Source organism: Muntiacus reevesi, chromosome X, assembly GCF_963930625.1.
Source record: "Muntiacus reevesi chromosome X, mMunRee1.1, whole genome shotgun sequence".
NCBI classification, from domain to species: Eukaryota; Metazoa; Chordata; class Mammalia; order Artiodactyla; family Cervidae; genus Muntiacus; species Muntiacus reevesi.
The window spans coordinates 102,669,090-102,690,453 of record NC_089271.1 but is presented as its reverse complement, the minus strand read 5'-3'; the positions used below and the strand labels follow the sequence as shown (position 1 = coordinate 102,690,453).

The window sequence follows — 21,364 nt, the reverse complement described above, 5'->3', positions numbered from 1 at the left end:
TCAAAGGTGTTTTTTAAATTTTCTAGTGAGACGTTTTGGCTTGAATATTTTGGGTTGGGAGCATCTTAGAATTAAAGGAAGGGAGAGAAGAGAGAGTGTAATGTTAGAGTGTATCCTTCGATTCAGTGGGTTTTCTGTAAAACCTTTGCCCAGCCTCGAAGTTGCATGTTTGGCTTTCAGGCTGCTATGTGAATTGTCAGGATTTCTGATATAAGGCAGTAGGAGAGTAGACTCAGGTGTTGAAGCAGGTTACAATGATGGTGACCTGTCAGGATAGCAGTTATTTAAACCAAACTCATATCAAATTAATGCACATAAATCCCTGGCATTCCTATACACTAACAATGAGAAAATAGATACAGGAATTAAGGAAACAACCCTATTCACCATTACGTCAAAAAAAATAAAATACTTAGGAATAAATTTACCTCAAGAAACAAAAGACCTATATTTAGAAAACTGTAAAACACTGATGAAAGACATCAAAAGATGACCCAAATAGATGGAGAAATATACCATGTTCATGGATTGGAAGAATCAACATAGTGAAAATGAGTATACTACACAACGGAGTCTATAGATTCAATGCAATCCCTATCAAGCTACCAATAACATTTTTTCACAGAACTAGGACAGATAATTCCACAATTTATATGGAAGCGCAAAAAACCTCGAATAGCCAAAGCATCTTGAGAAGGAAGAATGGAACTGGAGGAATCAACCTGCCTGACTTCAGACTATACTGTAAAGCTGCAGTCGTCAAGACAGTATGGTACCGGCACAGAAACAGAACTATAGATCAGTGGAACAAAATAGAAAGCCCAGAGATAAATCCACGCACCTATGGACACCTTATCTTTGGCAAAGGAGGCAAAAATATGCAACGGAGAGAAGACAATCTTATTAACAGGTGATGCTGGGAAAACTGGTCAACCACTTGTAAAAGAATGACACTAGAACACTTTCTAACACCATACACAAAAATAAACTAAAAATAAATTAAAGATCTAAATGTAAAACCAGAAACTATAAAACTCCTAGAAGAAAACATAGGCAGAACACTCTGACATAAATAACAACAGGATCCTCTATGATCCACCTCCCAGACTAATGGAAATAAAAGCAAAAAAAAAACCAAAATGGGACCTAATTAAATGTAAAAGCTTTTCCACAACGAAGGAAACTATGAGGAGGTTGAAAAGACAGTTTTCAGAATTCAAGGAAATAATAGCAAACAAAGCAACTTTCAATCTCAAAAACCCACAAGGAGTTCATGCAGCCCAATACCAGAAAAATAAACGACTCAGAACTAAACAGACATTTCTTCAAAGAAGACATACAGATGGCTAACAGCACTTGAAAAGATGCTCAATATCACTTATCATCAGAGAAATGCAAATCAAAACCACAATGTGGTACCATCTCACACTGGTCAGAATGGCTGCTATCAAAAAGTCTACAAACAATAAATGCTGGAGGTGTGGAGAAAAGGGACCCGTCTTATATTGTTGGTAAGAATGCAAACTAGTATGCCACTCTGGCGAACAGTGTGGAGATTCCTTAAAAAACTGGAAATAGAACTGCCATATGACCCAGCAGTCCCACTGCTGGACACACACACTGAGGAAACCAGAATGGAAAGAGACACGTGTACCCCAGTGTTCATTGTAGCACTGTTTACAGTAGCTAGGACATGGAAGCAACGTAGATGCCCATCACTACAAAAAAAGCTAGTGGAGGTGACAGGATTCCAGCTGAGCTATTTCAAATCATAAAGGATGATGCTGTGAAAGTGCTGCACTCAACACGCCAGCAAATTTGGAAAACTCAGCAATGGCCATAGGACTGGAAAAGGTCAGTTTTCATTCCAATCCCAGAGAAAGGCAATACCAAAGGATGCTCAAACTACTGCACAATTGCACTCATCTCACACGCTAGCAAAGTAATGCTCAAAATTCTGCAAGACAGTCTTAACCAATACGTGAACCGTGAGCTTCCAGATATTCAAGCTGGTTTTAGAAGCGGCAGAGGAAGCAGAGATCAAATTGCCAATATCTGCTGGATCATCGAAAAAGCACAAGAGTTCCAGAAAAATATCTCTTTCTGCTTTATGGACTATGCCAAAGCCTTCGACTGTGTGGATCACAATAAACTGTGGAAAATTCTGAGAGATGGGAAGTCCAGTGGGGTCACAAAGAGTCAGACAAGACTGCCCAACTGAACTGAACTGAAATATAGAAAGCAAATACTAACAGACCTAAAGGAAGAAATGGATGCGAATACAATAATAGAGGAGACTTTAACACCTCACTGACGTCAGTGGACAAATCTTCCAGACAGAAAATCGATAAGGCAATAGAGATCCTACATGACATATTAGGACAGTTAGACCTAATTGATATTTTCAGGACATTCAGTTCAGTTCAGTCACTCAGGCTCTCTGTGACCCTGTGGTCTCAGCACACCAGGCTTCCCTGTCCATCACCAACACCCATAGCTTGTTCAAACTCATGTCCATTGAGTCGGTGATGCCATCCAGCCATCTTATCCTCTGTCATCCCCTTCTCCTCCCATCTTCAGTCTTTCCCAGCATCAGGGTCTTTTCCAATGAGTCAGTTCTTTGCATCAGGTGGCCAAAATATTGGAGTTTCAGCTTCAGCATCAGTCCTTCCAATGAATAATCAGAGGTTATTTGCTTCAGGATTGACTGGTTTGATGTCCTTGCAGTCCAAGGGACTCTCAAGGGTCTTCTCCAGCACCACAGTGTTTATAGGTGTCGCTTTTTCTTTTTAGTCATTTTTAGGTTTTGTCCGCAAAGCACACAGTGGATTTAAGAAAAAAAAGATCATAGCTTTTATTTATTTACTGGTAAAGTTGAACATTTATAGGCCAAACACAGCATTTCTCTTTAGTAACTATCTGTTGATGACTTAAAATATTAAAATCATTGAGTTATGCAAGGCTTAAATTAACTTGGCCACCATGTCCCCAAGATTTCTTTGTTGGTTTCTGTGTCATTTGTGTGTTTGTGTTTTACTATTGTAGGTTATCAAGTCGGCAATGATTCAGAAGCTTCAGGATCGTCCAGAAGAGGTGGAAGAGGTGGAAGAGGTAGTTTCCGAGGTTGCCGTGGAGGATTTGGTCTAGGAAGTTCAAGTTAGTAGTGGATTGCATATACTGTGCTTCATTTATTAAAGAAATGATTAAAAATAACACCTATCACATATAAGATTATTATGACTTTATGAGAACGGTTTAGTATAATGGCTGGTAGGTACATAATCACTTATGCTATGCAAAATATTATTTTGTAGACATATGTAATTCCTTATAGATTAAATGAGAATATGTGAATTTTCTAACAGTTTGTGTGATGCAGTTCTCTAATATTACATGCTGAGAAGCGTTTTAGAGCTTTGATAAAGATGGCCGACCTTACAAATAAGTGGCATTCTCATGAAACCATTATAACTTCTTATACCAGTGTGGCTTTCTACCTAGATTTTTCCAGTCGTCTTTCCTTGGTGCTAAGATATTGTCTCCTGAAGTCACTTTTGGAATGCATGTCTCTCTTAACAGAGGAGAACAGAATAGTGAAAATAAAAACGTAAACTGATATAATGATTTAATAGATATGTAGCAGATTAGTGAATTGTCACTTTTTAAAAAGTGAAGAGATCCACAGGGTTGCTGTTTAAGACTGATAAAGTTTGATTTGAGTGCAGTGGGTACGAAGGGATGCTATTCTGGAGAATAAGCAGTAAGATTATGTAATGTGAAATTTTGAGGGGCAGCAACAGTGCTGCTTTTCAAAGGTAATTTAACTTGCTTATATCATAATGTGGTGTAGTATTAGCTGTGATTACTTTTATAAGATAATTTTAATAAAATTTTGAGAAAGTAATGTATAATTGAAGGAAATAATTTATGGAAAGATCCTTCTGTGTGATACTTCAAAAACACTATGATTCCTGTTAAGTTTAAATTATTGTATCCTGCATCTTTTTAACTTATGGCACCATAAATTGATTTTTTTCTGTTTACTGCATGACTTAAAAGTTTTTAAAAGTAACATAATCTATATTTTTAATCTGTAATCTAGAGAGCGAATATGAACCAGATGAGAGAACCCAGTGCTCTGGTGGCCTTTTTGGTTCCAGAAGATCAGCATTAAGTGGTGCAGGTGAGAAATAGTATTTACTACTGAATATTAATCATTCACATTTGCTTTTAGCTCTAGGATTATTGAACCTAATATATATTTTTAAGTATATTAGATTGGTTCATGATTATCTCTGCTTTGTAGATTTGTAGGCAAAAAGAAAATGGACAGTTTTTCCTCCCTTTTAAAATTTGTGCTCTGAGAATTATTCCCTCTTTCTTATCTACCAGTTAATTTGAGATATAAATTATAGTTTTAATTAGAAGAAGGAAAATGAAGTTTCCTTTGGTTTCAAAGAAAGGATTCTGATGGAATTTGATGAGAAATTGGGGGACAAAAAGAAGCATTCTGTTGATGAAATGTTTAAAAGTAGTTATGTGAACTGTGGTATTAAAAAGAAATGAGCTATATCAAGCCTGAGAAGACATGGAGGAGCCTTAAATGCGTACTGCGTGCATGCTAAGTCACTTCAGTTGTGTCAGATTCTTTGCAACCCCTTGGACTATAGCTCGCCAGGCTCCTCTGTCCATGGGATTCTCTAGGCAGAAATATTATAGTGGGTTGCCATGCCCTCCTCTAGGGGATCTTGTCAACCCAGGGATTGAACCTGCATCTTCTGTGACTCCTGCATTGCACGCAGATTCTTTACTGTTGAACCACTGGGGAAGCTCTAAATATGTGCTACTGAGTGAAAGAAGCCAATCTGAAAAGACAGTGTACTGTTTGATTCCAACTCTGTATGACATTCTGTAAAAGGCAAAACTGTAAGAAGAGGGCTGAAAAAAATTGTGTGGTTGCTAGGGGTCAGGGAAGGGATGAACAGACAGAGCACTGAGAATTTTTCGGGTAGTGAAGTTACTGTGTATGATACTATAATGATGGAGACATGCCATGATACATTTATGCAAACATAAAAAACACTGTACAGTACCATGAATGAGCTGTAATGTAAACCATGGACTTTGGGTGATTATGTTGTGCCAGTATAGGTTTATCAACTGTAACAAAATACCTCTCTTGTGGGGAGCGTTGATTATGTCAGGGGGGTGTGGAGCATGCAGGTGTGAGGACTGGAAGTATCTGGGAAGTCTCTGCATTTTCCTCTTAATGTGTCTGTGAACCCGAAATTGTCCTAAATATGAAGTGTTTAAATAAAATGTTCAGACGAGAAAAGGGTTTTAGTTAAATATAGAATTATGAGATGGGTGGGTTAAGGGTCTAGGAATCCTGAGAAATTACTCAGTATTTGAAAAGAAATAGCTATATATTTTATGTGCTTGAAGAGGAGCTGTGTTTCCTCTGAATATTTCTGTAAAACAATGCCTTACAGGTAATGGTGACACTTTCCAAAGCAGAAGTGGTCGTGGAAGTGGACGAGGTAAGATCTTATTTGGTTTACCTGTAAGTGGTTAAAATGACTGTAATCCAAGTTTAACTTTTGAAGTTAAAGGTAACTGTTGGTGCTTTTATACACACTTTGAGGAGTATACATTTGCACGGCCAGTTTGGAGAAGTTGTTTACTTTTGTTGTTTAGTCGCTGTGTTGTGTCTGACTCTTGCAACCCTGTGGACTATAGCCCACCAGGCTCATCTGTCCATGGGATTTTCCAGGCAAGAATACTGGAGTGGGTTGTCATTTCCTTCTCCAGGGGAAGCCAGTTGTTTACTACTACTCTTTAGTCCAGCAGTTCCATTATATACTGTAGGTGTATATGCTCAGTGCATGTAAAAGGATGCTCACTTAAGCTTCATGTATAATACATGAAAACTGAAAATCACCTAAAATTCATCAATAAATAACTGCTTAATAAATAACATAACCATAAAATGGGAGTTACCGTGCAAATGTTAAAGACTGAGATGTAATCTATGTTTACAGATTCTTATATTAATCTTTCTTATGAGATAGTTAGCTTGGTGTCGGGGAAAAAGAAAGTTCACTATAGATAGTTTTATACTATTAAAAAAATCTCAGAGTTAAAAATGCTTAAATTTCATATAAAAGTTAAAATATTTTCCAGACTAGTAAAACAATAAAGCTTGTTTAATATCTCTGAAAAATTCTGTGATCATTATTAGTCTGAGAGCATTCAGAGTGGCAGTTCCCTTGAACCACTTTTCCCTGCTTCACTCTTTCAGATTCTTGGTTTCTCCAGTGTAGGAAAAGATTATGAATGGCTAAACCATATTTTATACAAATTCTTAGATCTTGTTTGAAAAGGGGTTTGAAGACCTGTGGACATACAAGACAAGAAAGTTAGAGAGTGCACATATAAAAGTGCTATGTGTTAGCCTTCCAAAGCTATTACAGTCCTGATTCTTTCTGTGTTAGTACCTGAAAGTGGCACAGTCAGTGACTCCTTGTCTAGAAACCAGAAAGGTAGTGTGTGGAAAAGAGTTAACATGATAGGCCTGACTGGTCTTCTTGGAAAGTCCTTCTTACAAGACCCTTCCCTGACTTCTGGGAACTTGGATTTTGGGAGGGGTCTCAACACCCTTAACCAGTGTGAGTGGTCCACTGTACCTCAGTGGTTTGTAAAACAATGATTTATGATGAATACCCCCTTTTCTTCTGGGAGTTGGGAAATTTGGTACATGCCAGGCAGAAGGTGCCTGCCTGCTTTATCAGCCCCTCATAAGAACCCTGAATATTGAATCTCTAAATTGCTCTGGTAAACATTTTCAGCATGTTGTCACAACTCGTCCTGTATGACCCCAGTGGGAGTGACTCTTAAAAGCTTGCACCTGGTCTTCTCTGGCCTTTTGTCCATACCCTTTTTTCCTTTGCTCATTTTGCTTCATATCTTTTCTATGTAATAAGTCACAGCTATAGTTTTGACTGTATTCTGAGTCCTAGCAAATCATAGAACCTATATGGACTAAGCAGAGATGGACTTTTAGTTCCTCTTAGAAAATATATTCCTTTGTTGAGGAATATAGGAATAGAAAGAGACAAAACAGCTTAAACAAGGAGATACTAATATGTTATAACATTGTAATCTGCATAAAGTCAGCATTTTGAGTGCTAAGGGAACTTAAAATATTCAGGATTCTATTTATCTTAATTGTCTCAAATATTATTTGTTCGAAGGGACCATCCGTGTTTAGAACTTTTTCTCTTTGAAAACAAAAAACAAAAATAAAGATATACACAGTCTTGTATATTAACTGGCTGTCACTGTGTGTTTCTTTAATAGGTGGTTACAAAGGTTTAAATGAAGAAGTAATTACAGGCTCTGGAAAGAGTAAGTTTTACTTTAGATCAGGTATTTGATTTTTATAGTGAGTATTGTTTTACCCCTCGATTTTAAAAACCATTTGTCTTGTTTTCGTTTGATTTCTTTTAAGAGTCTTGGAAGTCAGAAGCTAAAGGAGGAGAAAGTGGTGACACTCAGGGTATGTTAATTTTTGTGTGATCCACATAAATGTATATTACATTAGTATATATATATATATATATGTGTGTGTGTGTGTGTGTATATATATATATATATATATATATATACAAATGCAGAATATTTAAAGAGATAACTTTAAAAAGTTTGAAGTAAAAACTTTAATGGTAAACCTTGGGAACTTTGTTTTGTAATTTTATTTATTTACTTTTGACTGTGCTGGGTCTTCGTTGCTGCACAGGCTTTTCTCTAGTTGCGGAGACTGAGGGCTCCTCTCTAGTTGTGGTCTTCTCATTGTGGTGGCTTTTCTTGATGCAGAGCATGGGCTCTAAGGTGCACGGGCTTCAGTAGTTGTGATACATGGGCTCAGTAGTTGCAGCTCCTGGGCTCTAGCGCACAGGCTGCGCATGGGCTTAGTTGCTCTGTGGCATGTGAGGTTTTCCTGGGGCAGGAATCGAACTCGTGTTTCCTGCATTGGCAGGTGGATTCTTTACCAGTGAGCCACCAGCGAAGCCCAGGAATTTGCATGTTGTTTTGAATTTGAGTTTGTTGGGTTTTGTCTGTTTTCCCTTTTATTTTTATTTTAATCCTTATAATGTAAATTTTCTTTTAAATTCTGAGGACAAAAAGTGACCTACGTACCACCTCCTTCACCTGAAAATGAGGACTCCATCTTTGCACATTATCAGAAATGCATAAACTTTGACAAATATGATACTATTCTTGTAGAAGTATCTGGACATGATCCACCACCAGCAATTCTGGTCAGTATAATAATTGTTTCTGTAATGGCTGTGAGACAAACTTTCTTTTTTAAAAATGTGGAACATTTCTTTAATTTGATATTAAAGAATACAAAAACTTCATCTTTAGTATTTAATGAGAAATTTAGAATCATATCTAGCATCTACATTATAATTAATTGCTGTGTTGAAAGGGAGGGTACTATATTTCCTCCCCACCTCCTCAAACTAGGATGGCAGCTTCATTTAAATTTATTAAAAAGGATACTTTTCCTAAAGCTTCAATATTTCTGCTTTCTACGTATGTGAGAAAGTGCATCTTAGAGGAGTGATTTTCTAAGGAATCGGGGAGCCCAGAGTTTTCCTGTTGATAATGAACTGCTTTATTGATCAGAGTTATTTGTATCTCACAGGTTTTAAGGGTGCTGAAAAAGGTTTTAGAGCCATTGTCTATATGGAATATTCCTTAATTCTATCAAGTAGTCGCATAGAGGTTCTAGATATTACTTTTGAATGGGGGCATATGTATTACATAAAATAGAATTAACAACTTGAAACTAATTCAAATGGAATATGTTTATGGCATGACTAGTGTATGATACATGGCATTTAACCACTGCCCCCTGATTTTTTTTAGACTTTTGAAGAAGCTAATCTTTGTCAGATATTGAATAAGAACATTGCTAAAGCTGGTTATACTAAGCTTACTCCTGTGCAAAAATACAGTATTCCTATTATACTAAGAGGACGAGATTTGATGGCATGTGCTCAGACAGGCTCTGGAAAGACTGTAAGTCACTTCCCTACATATGGTTAGCCTAGTATTCAAGCTGTCATTTTTTGAACTTTGGTTCTTCCCAAGTAGATGATTTTAGTGAACTGTCATAAATACTCATGTTTTTGCCTCTGATTTCTGGTTTTATTGAAGTTTGTGTACTTTTGACGAAAGAATTTTGAACTATTTCTAGAGTAGTGTTTTGCAGTTCATAGATGTTTATAAGTGTATTCAGCTCCTTCTGTGGGACATAATATTTAATAACTGAGAGTCAAAGCACCAAAGGTTATAAGACCTTTGATTATAAGAGCATGGGAAAAATAATTTATGTAATGTAAAGTTTTTCCCATCACTTCATGGCAAATAGATGGAAAACAAAAAGTGGGAACAGTGACAGATTTTATTATCTTGGGCTCCAGAATCACTGTGGACGGTGACTACAGCCACGAAATTAAAAGACACTACCTCCTTGGAAGAAAAGCTATGACAAACCTAGACAGCATTTTAAAAAGCAGAAATTTACCACTTTGCTTACAAAGGTCCTTACAGTCAAAGCTAAGATTTTTCCAATAGTCATGTATGGATGTGAGAGCCTTAAAGAAGGCTGAAAGCCAAAGAATTGATGCTTTCAAACTGTGGTGCTGGAGGAGACTCTTGAGAGTCCCTTGGACAGCAGGGAGATCAAAGCAATCGATCCTAAAAGAAATTAGTCCTGAATATTCACTGCAACGACTGATGCTGAAGCACCAATACTTGGGCTACCTGATGTGAAGAGCCACCTCATTGGAAAAGACCCTGATGCTGGGAAAGATTAAGGCAAGAGGAGAAGGGGGCGACAGAGGATGAGATGGTTGGATGGCATCACCAACTCAATGGACATGAGTGTGAGCAAACTACGAGAGATAGTAAAGCAGCCTGACGTACTGCAGTCCATGGGGTCAAAAAGAGTTGGACACGAGTTGGCCACTAACAACAACAGTGGAATTGCTGATACAGTTTTGGAGTCAAGAGAATGAGAAATAGCTGTATGTACTGTTGTTGTCTATGTACTGTACCTGGTCCTTAGTACGAAGTGACCTCTGTTATGCTAATTCTAAAAGAACTCTGATGGGACCCAGTTGGTCTTAGGACTAAACTGTGAGATTTGTGAATTAAATAGGGTTCCATGAGATGAGCATTAAAGACTGTCATTTCCAGGATCATAGTCTTGCTTCATACTATATTAGTCTTAAAAATTCTCCATAGTAGAGTTGAAAGAAAAATAAGTGAAAATAAGCTGTACAATATAGCAGCTAATGTGTGACTTAAATGTGGTTTTGGAGGTAGATTTTAGTGTCTTATTTAATAAGAAAACTGTAGCACCATGTTTCTCTTGCCATATGTAACGTTTATGAGGGTGATATGTTTAGTGAGTCAAATGAATGCTTTCCCAATTTTTGCTCTTGTGGACCACTTTTGTCATGCATTCTGATTTTATTTCTACCTCAAAAGCAAGCATTTATACTAAATGCTACATTCCTCATTTACCTCTCAAAATACGTTAATGTTTGTTTATGTAGAATCTTTGGTTGTGTTTGTTTTTTAAAAAACACATAAGATAGATTAACTTTATCAAACATCTTATATTGTATAATATGAGAATGATGACCAAAATGTTAGATACTCATTGAAATAAATATTATTTCCCTTTCACATTTTAAATTTATCAAAAAGATGAAAGAAGAAGCTAAGGGATATAAAGACATGAGGAATAGGTTGCCATAGGGAAAAGAATGATTCCCTATAAATTTGTAAGTTATGCAATTTAACTTCTAGGCAGCTTTTCTCTTGCCAATTTTGGCTCATATGATGCGTGATGGAATAACTGCCAGTCATTCTAAAGAACTGCAGGAACCAGAGTGTATTATTGTAGCACCAACTCGAGAGTTGATCAGTCAGATCTATTCAGAAGCCAGAAAATTTTCTTTTGGGTAAGTACATCTGGAATGCCACTCACAAACAAGTTTTTCTTTAGAGAATTATTGTATTTATTTTGGGAAGAACTCAGTACATGAAAAAGAATGCAGTCATATAATTTAATGTGGTGTTACCTGACTGAAGTTGACTTTTTCATAATCTTGTTTATAGAATCTATTTTTTTAAATGCTTATTAAAAATCAGATGGTGATAGAAGTAGAACAATAAGACAGTGTACATATTCATGTGTTTTCTGGTAGTTTTTAAGTATATGTTTAAACATGAGTTTATGGTGTTCCTAATAATTTTCTCTCCTTTAACCCGTAACTTCATAAAATGGATAACTGCTTATTTAACAATCAGACCTAATTTTTAATGACTGTAAGACTGTCCATGTGTTTGTATTTTATTTCTCTATTTGGGAGATTTAAGTTGTTTCTATAGATTTAATGTTAAAAATATGAAGTTATTTTAAAGGTTGCATTCTACCAGCAGTATTTGAAAATGCCAACTTCACTATACACTTTGCCACTATTTGGTATTGGATTAGTTATCTGTTGCTGCTCACCTTAAAACCTAGTTGCTCAAAACAATACATATTATTTACAGTTTCTGAGGGTTAGGAATTGAGGAACGGTTTAGCTGGGTGTTTCTGGCTTGGCATCTCAAGAGGTTGCAGACAAGATGTCATCCAGAATTATAGTCATCTGGCTTTATTGGATCTCTCTGTAAGAATGGTTGTCTCTAGGAAATGACAGCTGGCTTCATTAGATTGAAGGGTCAGTGAGAAAGAGCAAGGAGGAGGTTTCTGTGACTTTTGTAAGACAGTTGCAGTCACTTTTGCTGTACTCTGTTCCTTACTAAACAGGTCACTAAATCTAGCTCATCCTCAGGACTGGCTATATAATTTGTGAGAACTAGCCCAAAATGAAAGTACAAGGTCCTTTGTTAAAAAATTAGGATGAATTTTAAAGCAGCAAATAGAATATTAAACCAAGTTCAGGTCTTTTTTAAGCATAGGACTCTGTATTACTGCACAGGTTCTATACCTATGAAGCCAGCCTTGCACACATCTTTGGAGGAGGGAGTTAGGATCTATATTTAAAGGAAGGTGTATTGAAGAATTTGTGTACATATTTTAAAATCACTACAGCTATCTTCATGTTTTCATTTATTTGGTTATTGAGAGGTTGAACTACTTTTTGAATGCTTTGTACATTTTCCCTGTGAATTATCCATTTGTTGTCTACCCATTTATCTGTTGGTATATTAGTCTTTTTCTGTACAGTTCTTTAGAGCTTTCTATCTAGAACCTTCAGCTTTTATTTTGTATAAATCAGTTTGTTTGAAATTAGAGGAGAAAAAACTAAAATTATTAAAATTCTTTTAATGTCAAGCTTGACAGATCTTTTTTGTAAGAAGTAGTTCATTGCTTATACCAGTGTTTATTTCTTACTGACCCCCATGTACTGTGTTGCTCTTCGAGCTTTTAAATCAAGTAAAAGATAAAAGTTTTCTTTTTAAAAACAAAATAATATTTCAGATAATATGTATGCACAAAATGTGTATTAGTATGTGGATATTTGTTGGAACATTTTTGTGGCAAAAAACTGAGAAGTGTCTAACTGTCTATCTTTAATCCTCCTCTTCAGAGTTTATACACTATTATGGTTTTATGTGAAATACTATAGAAAGAGCTGGTGCACATGTATGCACTTTAATCCTCCTCTCAACAAATCCTAGCATACTAAGCTTGGTTGCCAGCCTTTAAAAAAAATGGTATATGTTGGAGCTAACACTTACTATAGAACTGTACTCATCTTTATAGATGCTCAGTGTCTTTGTACGGAAGGCCTATAATTCTGTTTTTTCTTGTTAGATAATTTTCAGTCTTTTGATACTAAATATCATGTTAGCAGTGAATATATTACACAGTCATCTTTGCCCCTTTGTGGGAATATATCTGAAGGGAAAATTCCTTAATTTATTGGGAGAAATAAGTTTTAAAATTTTAATAGAGACTAAAATTGTGAAAGAGATTATATCAGTTTATCCCCCTGAGTGCCAGTTTCCCTACACTGGCTGACATGGCATTATCACACTTGCGGGAAAATTTTGTTAGACTTCATTTGTTTTGCATTATTGCTTTAAAAAGTAATATTGAACTTAAAGTGTTTAAAAACCGTCTGTATTTTTAATGAACATTTGTTCATATTGTTGGCCTGTTGTATGGGTGTTGGTTGTGTTTATCATTGTTTCTGAAAGAGCTCTGTCAGGCAGGTTGCAAATATTTTTTCCCTCAGCTTTTCAACTTTCTGGGAAGAATTGTAAAAGAATGTTGAATGTATTAGCTTTTTCTTCATGGATTTCATTTTACATCTCATTAAAAACAAATGACTAATTTTCAAGCAACTAGAAAATGACATTTATTTTTATTGTCAACAGGACTTGCGTAAGAGCAGTTGTCACATATGGGGGAACCCAGTTGAGGCATTCAATTCGACAAATAGTACAAGGCTGTAATATATTATGTGCTACTCCTGGGAGACTGATGGATATCATAGGCAAAGAAAAGGTAGGCTCTAGAGGGATAACAGGACTGTGAGATTGACTAGTAATTGTTTTGTTTGGGAAAGAGAGGAACTTGTGTAAAGACATGTATGTTCATTACAGCACCATTTGTATATTAGGCTCCCATCTGATTCCTTGAATGCTTTCTTTTAATACAAATAGGTAAATAGTATTTTCCATTTTATACTTGGGAAAACAAACTTTTAGTGAGATTATGTAATTTATTTTAATCTCTAAGTTAGCTCTAGTAAGTGATAGGGTTAGAATCTGGATCTGATTCCAGAATCCATATCCTAGACCCACTCTACTGGGAGAAAAATGAAGTCAGTGCTTTTTTCTAGTTTCGTATATGTCTTGAGGAAATCATTTTTTTTTTTCCTGGAAGAAAACCTTTGTGGTATCAGTAATTTTTTCTCCTGTTTTAAGTGTGAGAGTGATATTATCCAGGATTGTTAATTTTCTGTCTTTGGAGAGCGATTTGAGGGCTATTTATTTTCCGTATTCACATACCACATTATTACATCTCTGTATCAGTATTTTCAGTTCACTTTCATGACCCTGCTTTGCTTTTTAAGGCTGTTCTTTAAAGGGATTATTAAAAATATGCTCTTTCTGCAGAAAGGAATTTTTCTTAGGGTACTTATTAAGAGTATCCAGAGAAATTCACCTTGATTTCCCACCTTGTTTCCCATCTTCCATAGGGTAACAAAATCACTTGTTTTATTTTTGCAAATATGTGCTTCTGTTTTTAGCACTAAATATTCATGATAGGTAAGAAAAGTTTTCCATTTGTTGCTGAGTGGTTAGAGAATTGGGGATTTATTAAGGGTTTAAAGGAGTTAGAAATAAATTTGTCAGTTATAGGCCACTTGATAATGTCATGCTATTAAGAAATTTTCTTTCTTACATTAAATAGCCTGACTTTATCAGATGATATAATCTAGATATGTGCTGTCCAATACAGTAGTCACTAGCTACGTGTGGATATTTACATTTTAACTAATATAAAATTAAAAGTTCGTTCTTCAGGCACACTAACTTCATTTCAGGTGCTTAATAGCTGCATATGGCTACTGGCTAATACTGAAGATATAGAATATTTAAGTGATTACAGAAAGGTCTATTGTGTAATACTGATCTAAATGTTTTGGTTTCTTTCAGTTTTATGAAATGTTTTATAAGACAAAATTGAGAAATGAAATGAACGCTAATACTATTAGCTAACCATAACAGTGGTCTCATCATTGTATGCATTGATTTCTAATCTTCATCTTTGAGAATATATTAATAGTTAGACTTGATGAGAATATTTTCATTGAATATATCAACTACTGTACTAACTAGTATGCCCTCTCTGCTCTAACCCTTGAAAATATCCTAAAAGATTGGTCTCAGACAAGTCAAATACTTAGTCTTGGATGAAGCTGATCACATGCTGGATATGGGTTTTGGACCAGAGATGAAAAAGTTAATTTCCTGCCCAGGAATGCCGTCAAAGGAACAGCGTCAGACCCTTATGTTCAGTGCAACTTTTCCAGAAGAAATTCAAAGGTTAATTTTTTCTTCTTAGAAGTAGCTGCTGTGTACTAAAATGGTTTTACAGCAGGAGAAACAATGTGAATATCTTATTCTTGAGAGATTATAACATGGATAGTTTAAAAGTAAAAGTATTTCTAAAAAGTTCACTATATTTTTCATTGTTTCTTACCTTAATTCCTGGCTTTGCATTAGCATCACATGTTATTAGTGTATGTGGTTGTGTGAGTGAGAAAATGAGAGCACGTAGCACCTCGCTAGGATTTAGTAAGTGCTTACTAAATGAAATTATTTTTATGGTGGTGCCCCCTCTTTGACCCCAAATTATAGAGTTTGGGGGAATTGAACTTGTGTTAGAAAAAAAATGTATGTACTAATTGTTGACAGATATCTGAGTATCATACATACACTGTGTGGTCTGTGAGTTCTGAGGTTCGCATGACATATTCCTGCGAGAATGGTGACTCTTCTTTCTGCCTGCTAATCCCTTAGCAAGAGGGAACCTGAAGTACCCATACAGCAGGTCTAGCTTATACAGTTCAGTAAAACCCCTGTTTTCTCTGGTGGAACTGTTCTCTCTTTGGGAACCAAGACCTCCAATACTTATAGTTGGTGCAGTGAGCACAATCTCCCATGTGGGTCACTGGGAGTGATGGTAAATGGGCCACTCTAGCTTGTATCCCTTGGTTCCCAGACCCACATGCTCCATAAAGATCTTTGGTTCCTACTGAATGATTGCTTTACTATCTGCTTTTAAATGTTATAAATTGCCTATTATTCCATCTGAAGTCCATTTTTCACATTCTGCATATTCCCTGAACCATTGTGGCATCCATATCCTTGGCTTGCATTTCTACCTGTATGCACTCCCAAACTTATACCTGTAATTTTTGATTGAAGTATAGTTGATTTACAATATTATATTAGTTTCAAGTGTACAACTTAGTAATTTAATATTTTATAAAATATATTCCATACAAAGTTATAAAATGTTAAGTATGTTCCTTATGCTGTACATTCTGTCTTTGTAACTTATTTTATACCTCATAGTTTGTAACTCAATCCTTTTCACCTCTTTTACTATTCTCCTGGCCCCCTCCCTTTTGGTGACCATTGGTTTATTCTCAGTATCTGAGTCTGTTTGTTTTGTTATGTTTGTTCCTTCGTTTTATTTTTTAGATTCCACTTCCAAGTGAAACCATACAGTATTTGCTTTTTTCTGACATATTTTACTAAGTATAATTAAGCTCCGGGTTCATCCATGTTATTGAAGATGGCAAAATTTTCATTATTTTCTGTGGCTGAGTAATATTCCATTGTGTGTGTGTGTACCACATCTTCTTTATGCATTCATCTGTTGATGGACACTTATGTTGTTTTCATATCTTGTCTATTGTAAATAATGCTGCTATGAACATTGGGAAACATGTATCTTTTCATTTTAGTGATTTCATTTTCTTCAGATAGCTACTCAGTAGTGGAATTGCTTCCTAAGGTAGTTTTATTTTGAATTTTTTGAAAAATGCCCATTCTGTTTTCTATAGTGGCTGTGCCAGTTTACGCGCCCACCATCAGTGCATGTGGATTCTCTTTTCTCCACATCTTGCCAACCCTCGTTATTTCTTGTCTTTATGATAATAGCCATTCTGACAGGTGTGCGGTGATATCTCATTGTAGTTTTGATTTGCATTTTCCTGATGATTAGTGTTATTGAGCATTTTTTCACGTGCCTATTGGCCATCTGTATGTCTTATTTGGGAAAATGTCTATTCAGGACCTCTGCCCATTTAAAAAACTTGGGTTGTTTGTCTTACGCTATGAAAGAAATCATGAAGAAACCCAAAGACAGTGTACTGATTGGGAGAAGATATTTGTAAACAATATGTTCAATGAGGGATTAATATTCAAACTACATGAAGAAACTTGTATAAGTTAATGTACTAACTTGTATTAGTTAATATTTAAAAAAAAAAAACAACCTGATTATTACCTGTATGCTTAATCTCTCTCCTCGGCTTCAGACTTTTAGATTTAACTCTTCAGGATTATTTTTCCTCTTCGATGAATTACCAGTAACTCATGTTCATCAGGTACAAAATTGAACCTCTTCTTCAACTCCCTCTTTTTATCTTTCCAGTTTTCCTTGTTGGCTTCGAGGTCTTTCGAAACCAAAGTCATCTGAAGCATGTTGATTCCTCCCTCCGCTCTTCAAAAGTATTCAACTTGGCAGTTATCTCTAAAATATTGCAAATTTGTTAGTTTCTTCTCTGTTTACCACCTTATTTTAGGTCCTTTTCAGTTCCCCTCTGCTCATTGATAGTAGCTTTTTAATATGTCTGTAGTTTGACTTTTGGGCTGTTAAAAGTGCAAAACTAAGTCTGATCTTTATCGTCATTTATTTAAAATAAATTCTCCCATGTCTTTCCATTTCCACAGACTAACCAGCTTTTAAATACTTTTATATGTGACAGTTTTTGCTTCATTTGCCACTTTATTCCTTGGGATGATGTTTTCCTGGTTTATTTAGAGTATTTCCTATTGGCTACGCAAGCCAAATTCTGTTCCTCTTCATTATTTATCCTTATTTCTTCTTCTGCACAGAGTGCTTTTCCTTAGTCATCCCTGTTTCATGTTCTTGCTTGCTGCTTCCTTAGATCAAGCTTTAAACTTGAAGACTCTTTAAAAAAAAAAAAAACTTTAAAAGAGGTTTATTTTTTTTAATTATTTTTAATGGTTTTTTTCTTTTTTTAATTTTTTCCATTTATTTTTATTCGATGGAGGCTAATTACTTTACAATATTGTAGTGGGTTTTGCCATACATTGACATGAATCAATAGACATTAATTCATGACATGAATTAATAGACATCATTTCATCCATTTCCTGCCCGTCTTGTAAAGGAACCCTGTGTCTTTTGAAAGAAACTATTTAAAACACTTTGCAGTTTTCTTGTAATATAGTAAGGTCCAATCAATGTTAACTATTGTAGCACTAACTTACTATAGTAAAGCATTGAATAATTAAAATATGTAAATAGTAAACTTAATAAAATATTTTAAATTATAGTAATTGCTTTCATACAGCTATATTTATGCTGTTTGATATGAGCAACACAGGCAGAGACCATCATATTCATCTTTATACACACAATACCTTATACCACATATACCTCACATGAGGCACTCAGTATATATTTTAATGAGTGTAAAGGATGATTGATAATTAAGAATTTCAGATAATGTCAAGGTTTGTGCCTGGATGAAAGGGTTCTTGACTCTAGAAGTAGTGTATGAACAAGAAGTTTTTCTTTTATGGTAAGAGAGCAGATGAAAAAGAAGCAGCAGTGATTTATTAAGATACTAGATCTGCAGAGTTTGAACTATTTTCTTGATATGCTAGGAGATAACTAGAAAGTAAGAAATTGCTATGTAGGAGAGAGGAGGACTGCTCCATGACCTCTCTTTTTTCCTCCCAAACTTGCTCTGTAATTGGCAATTCCGCTGCTCCCCACCCCATGTTGCTGTGATCTAAAGCAGGGCTTCTTCATGATATATTATCCGTGAGTCGTGTGTGTCAGGATGCTGATACCCTCAAACTTTGGGGAGAGCATCTGCAGCTTGGTGTGGCCTAGCCCCTGGTCTGTTCACCTGGTCTCAGTTTTTTCACCAGTTATGCTCTACAGGTATTATCATTTTCTGTGTCATGATGTGAAAAGCATTGACTTAAGATCTGGTTTGCTTAGAATATTATAGTTCATTTGGAGTATACTAATTTAACAGCTCATATTTTCAGGGAACAGCTCTTTTAAATAACATATATGAAGGTGATGAATGAAGAACAGAATTTTTGCTGTAGGTTTGCATTTTAATCTTTAATTAAAAAATTCCTGCTTGTTGTAGTCTGATAGTTTAGCATACTTTTTATTATTGTTGTATACACATTTTCTATAGTTTTGTGTGGTCAGGGCTTCCAGTTGAAATTACTTACCCATCATTTGACACAGACTTTTTCATTTGTAATAAATGTTTTGAAAAATGCTAACATTTTACAATGATATTTGAAAGTAATACTTGGATGATGTAATATCTACCATCTCTTATTATGACTGTTATAATCTGGCTTATAAATGTTATAAGCTAGCTTATAAATGTTGAAGTACCACTTGCAGAAATTCAGTTAATATTATTAGTATTAATAGAAGAGAATAAGTTAAGGAATACTCTTTTGTCTTTCAAGGTTGGCTGGGAAGTTTTTAAAGTCAAATTATTTGTTTGTTGCCGTTGGACAAGTGGGTGGCACATGTACAGATGTTCAGCAGACTATTCTTCAAGTTGGCCAGTACTCAAAAAGAGAAAAACTTGTTGGAATTCTACAAAACATAGGTATATCTTATGTTGATTATCTTTTGTCATGATTTTGATTTTTACAAAAATTACTTTTAGAAATGACTTTAAGATTATTTGGCATGCGTTAAATAAGTTTTCACTGTTTCTTCTTCCTCTAAAGTTCTGTTTATTATGATTTGATTCGTCTATGGGATCACACAGAGTTGGACACGACTGACGTGACTTAGCAGCAGCAGCATAGTCCTTTCTCCTCTATAAGTGTTAAAAAAAGATAGGAGGAGTTTGAGACTTTAACAGTGCTTGACCAAAAACTATTCCAGCAGAAATATATATGTTCTTGTTTTAGAAAATAGAAAGGATTAGTAACGTATCTTTACATCAATCTCTATTTACTCCACTAAAAGTAATATCTTTGTTGTATTTCTAATTCCCAGTTTTTGCTCTCTAAGGCTTCCTGTATTCATATAGTCAAAGAATTTTGTAGCTAGAAGGGACTTTAAAGGTCTAATTCTATTCCTTACAATGTTAATGAGAAACTCTATCCCTCCCTTGAAAAAAGCCAATTTTAATGGAAAGTTGTATTTCTTTGTTTGAGATAGCTTTGGTTTGTGCCTAGAAATAAAATTTTATAATATGGCCATTTTAATATTTTTTGTTGCCTCACAGGCTAAATGTATTTTATGGATCCTTTCTCCTCATCCTCCATTTTAAGTGTCTGTTTCAGTTTGAAGTCAGTGTTAGGAATGGGGAATAAAAAGGCAAGAAGCTGTCTAATTTCCAACAATAAGAAAAAGTTGATTTGGAAATGCTTTTAAAAGGCTTCTAGTCTTCAGTTTTTTCTGAGTTTTATATAAAAAAAACTTTTAAAAAACAAATATTCATCTTGAGTTTGAGAAATGTTAGTTTTACTTCATGATATGTTTCATAGCTTGTACTGTTGCATGCAAAATAATATTTGCTGTGTGCCATATACTATTCTGATTGTTTTACATGTGTTCACTCATTTAATCCACAAAACAACCTTCTGAGGGTGGGGTTTGTCATCCTCATTTTAAGATTGTGGGCACTGAAATACAGAGATGTCAGATAACTTGCCCAGTATAAATTGAAGTTCCAAATGCAACAGGAGAGAAGTAATACATGGTTTTGGTGAAGTTAGAGCACATTTGTAGTATAGTTATCCTAAGTCCTTTTTTTTTTTTTTCATTTATTTTTATTAGTTGGAGGTTAATTACTTTACAATATTGCAGTGGCTTTTGCCATACATTGACATGAATCAGCCATGGATTTACATGTATTCCCCATCCTGATCCCCCCTCCCACCTCCCTTTCCACCCGATCCCTCTGGGTCTCAGTGCACCAGCCCCGAGCACTTTGGTGCACTGGGAAGACAAGTGCTGAAGACTTTATATATGAATTTATGGAATGAAGTTTGAGAATAATTCAGCTGAAGATAGTGTTTCAAAAGTGCTGGTTTCCTTTTGGGAAACCTTTGAGGTCAGCATGTAAGCACTATTAGTATACTTCTATATTATTTGAAAGGGTAGATGTTTTATAGTTCACAATTTATTATTCTTGGTTTCTTTTTATTTTGCATAGAAATGTTATGCTGCATATCATATTTTATATATTTTGTTCATATAAATTTATCTCTTTTTCTAATCATTAACTTAAATCTGGTAGCTTTCCTCTTCTGCTTTTAAAATGAATAGGTTTCATTATTTAATAGTAGTATCAGCTCAGTTCAGTTCAGTCGCTCAGTCATGTCCGACTCTGTGACCCCATGAACCGCAGCACGCCAGGCCTCCCTGTCCATCACCAACTCCCAGAGTTTACTCAAACTCATGTCCATCGACTCGGTGATGCCGTCCAGCCGTCTC

General features: G+C 35.4%; 1 protein-coding gene and 1 pseudogene across 1 annotated transcript in view; one reads left to right on the top strand and one right to left on the bottom strand.

The window, feature by feature from the left end:
* Positions 1-21,364, bottom strand: part of LOC136154641 (interleukin-31 receptor subunit alpha-like) — a 337,454-nt pseudogene that overhangs the window by 243,700 nt on the left and 72,390 nt on the right.
* LOC136153831 (probable ATP-dependent RNA helicase DDX4) overlaps positions 1-21,364 on the top strand; it is a 37,952-nt gene that overhangs the window by 8,193 nt on the left and 8,395 nt on the right. The window contains exons 3-13 of the mRNA XM_065915934.1: positions 3,046-3,156; positions 4,103-4,183; positions 5,493-5,540; positions 7,360-7,407; positions 7,511-7,558; positions 8,179-8,321; positions 8,938-9,090; positions 10,891-11,045; positions 13,477-13,606; positions 14,987-15,153; positions 19,375-19,520. Of these exons, the coding sequence (XP_065772006.1) occupies positions 3,046-3,156; positions 4,103-4,183; positions 5,493-5,540; positions 7,360-7,407; positions 7,511-7,558; positions 8,179-8,321; positions 8,938-9,090; positions 10,891-11,045; positions 13,477-13,606; positions 14,987-15,153; positions 19,375-19,520 (1,230 nt within the window). The remainder of the gene's footprint in view (positions 1-3,045; positions 3,157-4,102; positions 4,184-5,492; positions 5,541-7,359; positions 7,408-7,510; positions 7,559-8,178; positions 8,322-8,937; positions 9,091-10,890; positions 11,046-13,476; positions 13,607-14,986; positions 15,154-19,374; positions 19,521-21,364) is intronic.